Source organism: Rhea pennata, chromosome 1 (assembly GCF_028389875.1).
Source record: "Rhea pennata isolate bPtePen1 chromosome 1, bPtePen1.pri, whole genome shotgun sequence".
Taxonomy (NCBI): Eukaryota; Metazoa; Chordata; class Aves; order Rheiformes; family Rheidae; genus Rhea; species Rhea pennata.
The window spans coordinates 63,533,701-63,546,271 of record NC_084663.1 but is presented as its reverse complement, the minus strand read 5'-3'; the positions used below and the strand labels follow the sequence as shown (position 1 = coordinate 63,546,271).

Genomic DNA, 12,571 nt, shown 5'->3' with positions numbered 1-12,571 from the left:
CTTTCTAACATCTCTAAAATAACATGTTTCTGTTCTGCATATTGTTACTGTTTAGTTATATGTCTATTTCTTTACTGCAAGAAAAGAGAGAAGCAAAGGTGTGGTTATGGATAGGAAATAGGATATTAACAAGGAAGTTAATCACTTGTAAAAAGTATTTGGAGACAGAGGTGACTTTCAGTGAAGAATCTTCTTCTTCCCCCCCCCCCCCCCTCCCCCCGGTGAAATTGGTACATGTTGAGCCCTTCTTCGAAAATGTGTTCCCACAGGTAAATTTGCTAGAATGACCCAGTAATAAAGATTACATTAAATACTACTGAAACCTTCTTTCTGAAAGTAATCTTGAGACAATTCCTTAGTTTGCTAGCCATTTTTTGGATACACACCCAGATTAGTAGGATGTTACTAGCTATGCAGCAGCTAAAAATTCAAAACTCTTGTATTGAACAGATTATTGAAATAGTGTTAATTCAAGCTTGCTTATTTGATCGAGCATATGGTTATCTGTTGCCATATTTGAAAGAACCTTAACAAAATACAGAAATCCTACCATTTACTGTTGGTTGAGAAATTTAGTTTGAGGTGAGTTGAGAAGAAAGTTGGCTTGCACAATAGTCTCAGGTGAGGTTTTATACAGAGTGTCTTGATAGCAGCTATGGAGATTTCTGTTTTTTGCCTCGCACCCTCCTCTTGTGGTGTTTTGGGGTTATTACTAAGCAAACTATTTTTGTTCGGATTTGGCTGCTTGATGAAATCTTTATTCTAATATCTCTTATAAAGCTAGAGTTAAAGATAAATCAACTGTTAGTTTATTTTAGGGAGTGACTTATCTTGATGTTTACTGGCAAATAATTGATGTCTGGAATTAGTGGGGTAAATAAGGTGATGTGAAAAATGTGAGTTCTGTCTTAGAATTTGTTTTTTTGTGAACCTCTCAAGTTACGAAGTAAAGCTGTTTTCTGCCTTGGGTTGGATCATGTTACTGATACCTACTTTAGAGTATAAAGTTATTTGTAACCTCTTTAAGAGGAAAGTTCTACCAGCTTTTATACAGCTTAAAGAATGAGTCTGTATATAGTTAAGAGGTAAACTGAATGAGGGAACAGAAATCCTTAGAAACTCTTTGGAAGAAGCACAGTATATTTTTTTCCATCCTGAATTCAGTATCTTTGACAATCAGTTTTTCCTCGCAAATTCTCTGAACAGCAGTACATGTTAAGAAGAGATTTTCCTGCCTCCTTCTGCTCTTACTCTTTACCATCCTATAAGTTTGACTTCAGTTGGACTAACATAGCTTCTTCAATCAATGCAGTATTATTATTTTAAAGGATTTAAATTTGTGCATTGATGTCTTTTTAGGTGTAAGTTAGAACTCATAGTACTGTTCACCTGCAGCAGTGTCAAATTACTAAAACTGACTCTTTCAAGACATTGAAGAATAACTCAGGTTGCTACTTGTTCCATAATACAATGCTGTAAATCTTCTCTATGCAGTTGAAGTAAATGTCATTTTCAGATCATATCCTAAGTCTGTATGAAAACTTGTATAGTAAGGGAGTATAGAATCCAAGGTATAGAAAGTGCTTAAGATCAATACATCCTATTACCATATAAATAGAATATTGGATTTGGGTGATGTGAATGCTGTTGACCAGTTTGCTACAGGTTATTTACAATTTGATAGAACTCCTTCATTAAACTTTGAAGTAATTGTAGAAATTGAATTGCAAAATTTTTCAAGAGGATGACTTAATGCATTTTTACAAAGCATATTTTTAATGTTTATTTAAAAAGTGTTTATACAGTGGCTCCTGAATTTCAAAACTAAAGGAAACTTTTCACTGTTTAACTGGGAAGAAAGCTGTGTGTTACTGACAATGGAAGAGCAGTATAGCTTTGCATGCTTTTTTACTGATGCCAAAATATTTTTATTAGGGATGTCAGTCATTAAAGAGCTAGAAAATGTAATTAATTTTAGTTTAGAACAGGCTTCTTATGATTATAAAAATGTATTTATTTTCTGGTTTAGGTGTGGAATATCAAACAGATGATTAAATTAACACAAGAACACATAGAGGCATTGCTGGACAAGTTTGGAGGGGAGCATAACCCACCGTCAATATACTTAGAGGTAAGTTTGCATTCAAATGAATGTCGTTGGATTGCTGGTATGTTATGTTAGTATTACTGAAAGCACTTTATGTTAAAACTGACAATACTCATAGTAAGAGTACATCTTCCTTGTGTTAGAAACATAACATTTTCCCTGGAGACAGAAGGAAACAGTGTAGGACTCCTAGTACACATCAGTTGGGGAAGATCAGTGGCACGTTCTAATAATTGGGTTTGTGCAGTGGAAATGTGAAGCATTCCATTTGCTGCTGTATTCCAGCCTTTGTGTTGCAGGAGCAACAGATTGTGTGTAATACAGAGGTTGCATATAAAAGAATTTGTGTAATACAAAAATGCATGCTGTATTTCTATACATGAATATAAATACACATGTGTGTGCATATGCGTATATGTATTATATATATGAACATGAAAACATCTCTAAGGCTAACTTTGCTCTTAAAGCTATTGATTTCACTTTTTCCCATTGAAAAATACTCACATAGAATCCAGCAATTGTTTTAGATAGAAGGGACCTTTGTGACAGAAATGTGTAAAATTGCAGAATGGAGCAATATTTAAAGCTGCACTTAATTTGTAAGCTAATTATAAATCAAATCCGTTTATTCTTCCCTCATTCCAGATTTGTGAAATTGCATTGATACAGTACCATTATGAGCACATTAAAGGACCGCATGCATAAGTTAACATCTATTAGGAACTGAATTGGTATCAACTTACTCTAAACTCTGGCCTTTTCTTGGTTCTTTCAAGTGTTGAAATAACTGTAGGTCAATCACATTCTTTTGTAGCCTTTTTAGTTGTAATTACTGCCTAAAGGCACTGGACAATTAAAAATACAGATCTTATTATTTGAGGTGCTTCTAGCTTTTATCTTAATATGTCAGATCAGGATACTAGTTTGATTATACAAATGTTGACATAATATCCCTAACTGCTAAGGACAAATGAGGCACTTCATACTTGCTTTACTTATTTATGTTGTGAAATGGAAGTATCGAATGAGTTTTATTTTAACCACTCAGTGGTATGCAGATACACCTTTGTTTACATGTGAACTGATTTATTCCATATCTCTATATTTAATATCACTAAAGGTATGTTGTTTTTATTAGACTCTGTATCATATTACAATAATAATGAGCTTAACTTTTTCTGAGCCTGGATTTCAGGTAGTGAAATGGTTAGTTCGTTACTGCCAATTGTCACTTGCTTGTATCCAGATTAAAACTGAGACCTCTACATAGGAAGTCGTTAGGTTATTCTGTAGCTCATTGACAGGGAAGGGGGTGTTTACAGTGGAAAATGAGTACTAGGAAATGATTGCAATAGTATAAAGAGCTTAAGTCTGAAATTGTCAGTGACTACAAAACATCAAGCTTAAAGCAGAGCTGTGAGTTTGATGGTTCAATGTGTAGCCGAGATGAAACAGCAGTTCTGTGGCTTGTTAATGTGATCAGCTGGCTCTGCAAGGCCAAATAGGGTGGTCCTCTGCTACACTAGGGAGTTGAGCTGGATCATGAAGCATGTTTCATGGCAACTGGTGCTGTTGGTAGTAAGCCACTGAAAGGAGGAGTGACTGGGATTCTGCTTTTTCAAGAGTGAGCTATTTAATTATCCCATGAGACACTTGAGTCCTGTAAGAAGGCGGTGGTCTTCACTGAAATGAAAAGCCTTGATTTTTCCAGCTCTTTGCTCCATGATTCCTTTACTTCCTTTGCTGTGGTGCTTGTAGTACCAGTAGTGCCTGAGCCACCTTGATTCATTAATCCATGAGAAAAAGACTCTATTTTTGTTAAATTAGTTTGCCATCTGGCTAGTAGGTTGAACTTGGTCATGATGAAGGTCAGTGAGCCCCAGAGCTGGGGCCAAGACCAGGGAAGGGGAAGAGCTTGCAGCTGTGAGCTAAGAGGGGTAGGGAACAGGACTTTTCCCCTTTGGATGGTCATCAGCCTGAATTAGACCATACTCAGATAGATTGATGGAAGTGAATAGAATTTGGTGCTGCAAAACAGTAATTTCTTAAGGGTGTAGATTTCTTAAGTATGTAGATTTTTCTGGAGTAGAACTAGAGTGTAAGGGAAAGAAAAGGAGGAATCCTATTACAAAGTAACAAGTACAGTAAGAAGCAAGATTATTGTCTTATTTTTAACTCTTGATTTTTAAACCCAGTGCAATTGTCTGCCATGTCCTTTCTGTGCCCTTACCACTTTTTTGGGTGCTTTTTGGCTTGGACAAGAGCAGCAGTAGCTTTCTTTTGTCAGAATTTATCTTGTAGCAACACATCTGAAGCTAATCTGTCAGTGCTAGAGCTAATGGTTTACCTTTCTTCCTCCGCTTGTCAGAAAAGGGCCAGAATAACCTTGGTTGCAGGGTTGAAAGGACAAAGCAGTATGTAAAAAGCTCTGTAATCTCAGAAGATGTAGAAGAGCAGCATGGTAGTTTTTAGAAAAATAGTTGTTTTGGTATGAATAAAAAGAACATGAGATTATGCAGAGTACATTTGGGTAACTTAAGCAGTTCAATCGATATCCTTTTCCCTGTGCCCTCTGTTAGAAGCAGCAAACTGCCTATGTAGAGAGCCCGTGGGTCAACCATTGTGCCTATTGCTCTAGCGCTGTATTTGAGCATCATCACTGACTTCTGTGCTGCCCCCAAGGTCTCTCACATAGACTGTATCTAGATTTTGTCACTTTATGGTCTGTGTACTGTCTTCCTGGTATGTCTGAACCGGAAGACAGTGCAACTTAAACTCTGTCCAACCTCTTCTTTTATATTTTGATTGGTTTTTTTAAAGTCTCATCTCTGGCTTTTTAAGTGCAGTATTGGCCTGCTTTTACAAGCCTGTGCTGCAGGATTAATTTTGCTAGTCTGTTACTTTGGGCATGTCACCCTTCCCTTTGTTTCTTTCCACTGCTTTGGTGTCTTTTTCCATCTTTCATAAAATATGAGATACTTTAAGGACTTTTCTAGATTGTGCCTGTTGATCATCTCTTGAGTGCTATGGGCAAGCCTGTTGTCTGCTTCTGTTAGCAAGAGATGAAATTATACACAGCTAATTGCTAGGTAAGTACCTGCAAATGAACAGTTTTTCTTTCACCTTTTGCTGTTGTAAGCATCTACTTTACTATTGTGCTTTCTGCAAAACTATGGCTTTTTGATGCCTACAGAAAGCTTGGCAGCTGTCCATCTTCGTAATATGTAGGCTTTTCAGTATAATAGGATTTGTTCATTTTTTCTGTACTCTTTGTCTTACTATATATCTCGTTTCTTATGTGTCTTACCAATTGACGCTTCTGTTCACAGGATTTATAGTGTCTAGTACACTGGTTCTTGGCCTACGATGGAAGTGCCTCCATGGACATGTCAAGTAAAATTGTGGTTGAAGTTGGTCATGATAGCATGTCACTGAAAAGTAAAAGAGATTTAAAAAAAACAAAAAACAAGAAAGATACCCATAGGAAAGCTGAAGGATTGAATAAGAAAATTAATCCGGAAAATTGACCATTCAGGGGATTTCAGGAAATTGTCTGTGCATTGAATATACAGCATACACTTTAAAAAAGTTTGCACCTTTGTTACAGTTGCTCAAGAAAATGAAAAGTAATCAGCTTTTGTTTCTGTGCTCATCTGAGACAGTGAAAAGAAAAGTTGTTTTTTCTGGATTTCTTTTTCTTTTTTCTTTTTCTTTCTTTTTTTTAACTCTAAGAGTAGGCTGAAGAGGTTTTTACATCAAAAGAACTTTAAAACCGACAGCTGTTGTTGCAGCCAGCACTGTAGGATATAGCAGTTGACTGTGAAAGAGAAATGGATTGTTTGAAATATCAAATACAATTGAGTTGCACTATATTGTATTCAGCATATTTTCATTATTGTATGGAGAGGGGACACTCCGATTCAAGGGTGTCTGCCTGCCCTGATCTGTCACTCCTCAATGACACTGTTAAGGACATCACTGTAGGGCACCTGCAATAGAGTCTTCAAAGCCTTTGCTGGCTACTTCGTTTCCAGCTGCCCAGATTGGAAAAAATAGTGTGAAGCTTTAGGATAGAACGTAGCTTGCCTCTGTCTTCTCAAAACAGGAAAGCAAGGGCTGTTCCAAGAAATAAGCTGCAGAGAAACTTGTGTGTAGAAGATAGCAGGGCTAGAAAGGAAATTAGTAGAAGAAAGAAAAAAAAATGCTATTAACCATATTTTTAATTATTATAATTATTAATGGCCTTGGGAATCTACTAAGATTCTCTGATATGATTACAGTAGACACTTTTCTGTTTATTCAGACTAGAAGAAATAGCTAATGTGGTATATTTGCTGTAGTAAAATTTTAAGTACAGCTTCTGTGTTGTAGCTAAACTTCCATCCACTGTGTGAGAGCATGCATCTTTGTTCTAACAGGCCCCTGGAAATCACTGTCAGATACTTGAAATAACTTCTTAACTTAATAGATGTAGAAATATCATTAATAGTTTTTTTTCTTCTTTTAGAAGAGAGGCTGCAGGAATTCCTTTTTTTTTTTTTTTTTTTTTTTTAACAATTTTTTTGGAAGCATTGTATATCACAGCAGCTGAGAACATCAGTGATTTTTGTCTTCCCACATAATCCCTCTATGTGTTGCATGTGTTGTAGTTGTCCTTGAAGTACTGTTTCCCAAAATATGCAGTTTGTGATTCAGTGTGGAAAAATCTTTTTCATAAAGATTTGTCTAAACAGTCTAAATATTGGAAAGCTTTATTGAAAGAAAGTATAGGATTATGATGCTGGGGAAGACTGGATTTAATAAGTAAAAACTGTTACAATATGCGGTTGCGTATTTTTCTGTAGGTGCCGTCAAAATTAAGCCTTTGTCTCTACCAATTAGATATTGATGAAAAGGTTAACTTGAGTTAGGGAAAGGAGAATACGTTTGTACATTTGAATTTTGCGTTGAGAGCAAATGCTGTTTACAAACTGAAAAAGGGTTTTGCAGCTCCAGACAGATCCAAACCAGTCATCTCTAATTTATAAAGGAGAGGTCCTACTTGAATAACATAATCAGATTTGTGTACCCCTCTAGGCTCTTACCACTGTTTGAGTAAGAAGCCTTATATATTTAAATTTCCAAAATATGTTTTGTATCATTTTTGTATAATAGTTATATGTACAGAATTAACTATGAGCCCTTCCTCTATGAGAACTTAATTTAGCAGTATTAGTCTCTTATATTCTAAGAGGTTCTTTGCATGGAGTGAGATTCCTTGTCATACCTGTGGGTTAGTTACTCCAATTAACAGTTAAAAAAAAGAGTAAGCTGTCTGCTTTTCTTTTATTCAGACTCTTACCAAAATATGATAATATACAAATGCATAGACAGAATGACAATGGTATATCAAAATAAATTTCACAACTCAATTTGTTTTTTAGTACAGTCTTGGAGGAATCATTATCTTTCCTGCTCTTGCTGTTGGAAGTAATCTGAAATAAAAACAGTGGGGTAGAGATGGGTTTGGGTTTAACTACTGTAATTTTTTAGCTTTCTCTCTTCCTGAACTCTTAAACATTTTATTGAGAGGCCTTGCTGATGCCGTATTTGGGAGTTCTGCTGCTGAACTTCAGGAGAGTATTTCATTTCTTATTCCTGTATAACTGAAGAATACGTGCAGTACGTCAAATTAATTGAAGGAGATTACCTCTTTGCTGCTCTAAAGCATGTGTATTGTAACAATCAACAAGTAGTCTGAAGTGGATCTTAATGCTGAATCTCTGGTTATTTCAAATGTTCTTGGGACTCCTCAGAAATACTAAATGTAGGTACAGGCACTGGGAAACTTGGTGGTTGTTTGGATGAGCAAGAGATACAGATTAATTTTTTTCCGTATTAGTCTCCTAACATATGCTGAGTAAATGTGTTGGACCAAAACTGGAATGTCTGAAGTTAAGTCTGTCTACAGATTTAGTAGTCTTGCTAAATAAAGAAATCCTGATTTGCAGTACTGACTATCTTCAGTCTAACCCATTTAACTTAGAGGATTTGCTGTTGATCAACAGCCTGAAGGTCAGACATGTTTTAAATGGAAACACAATCTTAACTTCAAAGACCAGGAAACTTTAGGTTTTCAAGAGCTTTGCAATGTGTGGGCGTTATCTGAAAATTAATTGAACAAAGGGAAAGGGGAGATGCTGCCAGAACTATTTGGTCTGCTTGAGTTTAGGCTGGATTTCTCACCAGAGGTTATGGGGGCAAGGAAAAGGGAGAAGCAATGATACTTTGCTACTTGATTTTGTTTCAGATTTTTAACCTGCTTCACTTGCTTCTATTTTCCTTATATGTTTATTAATGGAATGTATAGCTGGATTACAGCACAAGAAAACAAATCTCAAATTTAATATAAATATTTTATAATACAACATTACAGGTATTTTTGAGAAAATCTCTGTGAACAACAACATGTCAACAGAATCTGTTGGCACTACTGTGTAACGTAACGCAATTGCTGTTGATTTTGAGATCAATTTTTATTTTGTCAATAGATTGCAACATTTAATAATTAACTTTTTTCCAACTTTTCTGCTTGCAAGTGAGTAGCAGTTGTATTATAGCATATGTACATGTTACATATTAACAAGCCAACTGCTAATGTTTCAGATGGCATTAAAATGTGTAAACACCTAGTAAATTTCTAAGTGGTTGAAGCTTCAAGGGTATTTTCAAATGTGTGAAAGTATATGATAAGCATCTATATTGATATGTAATAAAGTTAGTTTTCCTTTGTTTTCAGATAACCTGAGACTATTTGTAGATGGAATAACATATGCAAACTGAAGCTAATATTTGGCTTTCAAGATATATTCTCTTTAACTTTGCAAAACGTAGTAAATTCACACCAAATGGGAGCCCTGTTGTGGTAGAGTGAGCAAATAAACTTATTGAGGATAACGTTATTAAAGGCAATTTATTTTTAGTAATTAATACACAGGCTGGAGGAATGGACCAACAGAAACTTCATGAAACTTTGCAAATGCGGAGTCCTGCTTCTGGGATGGGATGACCCTGCCCAGCAGTACGGGCAGGGGATGCCTGGCTGCAGGGCAGCTCTGCAAGGAAGTACCTGGGAGTGCTGGTGAACACAAGTCAGGAACGCACCTGCACCCTGAAAGAAGCCAACTGTTCTCTGGGCTGAATTAGCAAGTGTGTAGCCAGCCTGAAGAGGGAGGTGATTATTCCATCTGCTCTCTGCTTTTGAGACTGCATCTGGGGTAGTGGTTAGCCTGGAGAAGAGAAAGCTAAGGGGGAATCTTAAAAGCAGTCTTTTGCAAGCTAAAAGCAGAGCTAGGCTTTTTTTTAGATGTACACCATAAGAGACTATGGTTGCAGGTTGCATCAAGTGAAATTCATAAGGAGAAAATGTTTCATTGTGAGAGTGGTTAAACCCTGGAACTGGTTGCCTGGAGGTGGGGAATTTCCATTCATTCACATTTTCAGAACTTGCTTTCATGAGACCCTGACCAGCCTAATTGAACTTGGAAGTTAGCTGTCTGTTGCGTATGCGTAGGAGATTGGACTCGATGACTTCCAGAGGTACCTTCAAACTGATTTTTTCTTCTTATCCTGTGATACTGTATCAAGCTGACAGCAGAATTTAAATTGTCTTGTAGTAGAACAGTACTTGCTTTTACTGGGAACATACAAACTTAACAGTTTTCAACCCTAATTTCATCAACTTTTACTTTTGAAATACCATTAAAATTTTTAATTTCATGCACTGCACTGAGAGAATATTCAGTTTAATGTTTATCATGCTGTAGATAACATCAAATAAAATATTTTTCTATTTTATTTTGAAAAAATGATATAAGAATGTGAGAAGTCAACTTTGACCCATAGGGCCTTGTCTGACTTGAAGGATTTTGAGGCCATTGATATCTGCTAATATGGCCATCCTGCTGCAGGTCTCCCTTGTAGACAGGCAAACTCTGTGGCATAATCTTTCCTTTAGCTAAAAATATTTTACCATAGGTCAGCTTTGCTGTTGTAGTAGTCTTACAGAATTATCTCATGGAGTTAAGTTTTGTTTTGGCAGGTATTGTTGTACATATGAAGGACTGTGGATGCTAGAAATTAAAATATTATTTTCACAAAGATTAAATACTTTGAGACTTCATCACAGCTATTCTGTTTCTACTGCATAAACTATTGCTCCTTCTTTAAAAAAATTAAGAAAAAAACATATTTAAAGTCTAGTCATGATTCTAGTTTCATAATGTTTTATTTCTGCATCCTCTGTCACCACATTGAGTAACAGCATAGCATTTAAGAGCTCCTATCTCAATTAAAAATTGAGAGCTTTTTATGCTGAATTTAGTGATATAATATCCACAGATAGCAACAGCTTCCAGCTTTCCATGCTTATTGGTTATGCTCTTAAGAGAAGTCATTTGCTTTTGAGTTTGTGTTGGTGACAGGTGGAGCTGCCAGTGTAAACATTGTAGGATTGAGTATTTTGAAAGATGTGTGTAATTTTGTGAAGGAACTAAGCCCACAATATCCTGAAGCAATGTAATGTTGCTTGTGCTCAAATAATATTTTGCAATGTTCATGAGAGAAGGAAGTAAGTATTTAGAAGAGTATTGGTGAAATGGTAACAGCTTACGATTCTTAACATCTGTTTACTGAAAATAATTCTTGACACAGGGAGCTTTTACTGGAGTTTACATGAACAAACAGCGTGGAAGTTGTTCCTGGAAGTAGGGTGCACTTGTGTTACTGTACAGCCAAATTATGCCATTAATTATAACTGTTATATAACTTAGTTTACTTTTGACAGTAGAATTGTACTAGAGTGAAAATATTTTGGTTTTAGGGCACTATGTTTGGGGGACACTGAATTGGAAACGTTCAGCTTTCTCAGTTTTTAAAAGAAATACTAACGAGCTCTTAGTGTTCTGCAAGCATCCTTTTATTAAAACAGAAACACACAAAACTTTGAATTTGAGTGAAGTTTGCTACCACTAGGGACTTATAGGAAGAATGCTATTTCTTCCTGATTCGCTACTGCAGTGATTCACATCATTGTTCAAATTATTGTTCTCGACACAAATTTAGAGCGTGTGTCCATCCTGGGAGAATTGCTAAGCCTTTGAGAAAGTGAAGGGGACAATCACTGTTTACTCAGCAGAGACAGCATGAGTTAGCAGAACCTGCACATACAAACATGCAGAAATAAACCCCTGGTTAAATGTGGTGTGTGACAGAATCACTGAATTAGAAACACGAATATTTTTCTAACCTTTAATACTTCTACCATATGTGGACCCTGTGGACTTTTTTGTCAGTTCAATTCTTCTCTAAGTGTAGTTAGAAGAAATCTATGCACAGAGAGCTTGAGGAAAGCAAATAAATGTCCTTTTCCCTCATGTAAATATATATATATATATATATTCTCTTTTGTCATTCAAAGGACATGCAGTTTGCTGTAGATCTCAATCTTCTTGCAAAGCTAAATAAAAAAAATTCTGCCCATAATTGTTGAGGTGTTAAGTTCATAAGGTCTTTGCTCCTCACTGTCAGTAAAGATTTAACATGTTCTTTGTTAGCATTGAAGTGCTCACGTAGTATGAAAGGCTTTTGACACTGTCTTGCGTAAGATCTTCCTAGATAAGTTCAGGAAGTATGGGTTAGATGAGTGGACAGTGAGGTGGATTGAGAAGTGGCTGAAAGGCAGAGCTCAGAGGGTTGTCATCAGTGGCACAGAGTCTAGTTGGAGGCCTGTGGCTAGTGGTGTCCCCCAGGGATCAGTACTGGGTCCCATCCTGTTCAACTTATTCATCAGTGACCTGGATGAGGGGACGGAGTGCCTCCTCAGCAAGTTTGCTGATGACACCAAGCTGGGAGGAGTGGGTGACACACCTGAGGGCTGTGCTGTCATTCAGAGAGACCTGGACAGGCTGGAGAGCTGGGTGGAAAGGAACCTCATGAGGTTCAACAAGGGCAAGTGCGGAGTCCTGCACCTAGGCAAGAATAACCCCACGCACCAGTACAAGCTGGGGGCTGACCTGCTGGAGAGCAGCTCTGCAGAGAAGGACCTGGGAGTGCTGGTGGATGACAAGCTGACCATGAGCCAGCAATGTGCCCTTGTGGCCATTAAAGCCAAGGGTATGCTGGGGTGCACTGGGAAGACCCTTGCCAGCAGGTGGAGGGAGGTGATCCTGCCCCTCTACTCAGCCCTGAGGAGGCCTCATCTCGAGTACTGCGTCCAGTTCTGGGCTCCCCAGGACAAGAGAGACCTGGAGCTACTGGAGAGAGTCCAGCGGAGGGCTACAAGGATGGTCAGAGGGCTGGAGCACCTGCCCTATGAGGAACAGCTGCGAGAGCTGGGCCTCTTCAGTCTGGGGAAGAGGAGACTGAGGGGGGGATCTTATCAATGTGTACAAGTACCTGAAGGGAGGGTGTCAAGGGGACGGG

The 12,571-nt window shown here is 37.4% G+C and overlaps 1 protein-coding gene across 1 annotated transcript in view; it reads left to right on the top strand.

Moving 5' to 3' along the window:
* BRAF (B-Raf proto-oncogene, serine/threonine kinase) overlaps positions 1–12,571 on the top strand; it is an 81,140-nt gene that overhangs the window by 13,075 nt on the left and 55,494 nt on the right. The window contains exon 2 of the mRNA XM_062589855.1: positions 2,030–2,131. Within this exon, the coding sequence (XP_062445839.1) occupies positions 2,030–2,131 (102 nt within the window). The remainder of the gene's footprint in view (positions 1–2,029; positions 2,132–12,571) is intronic.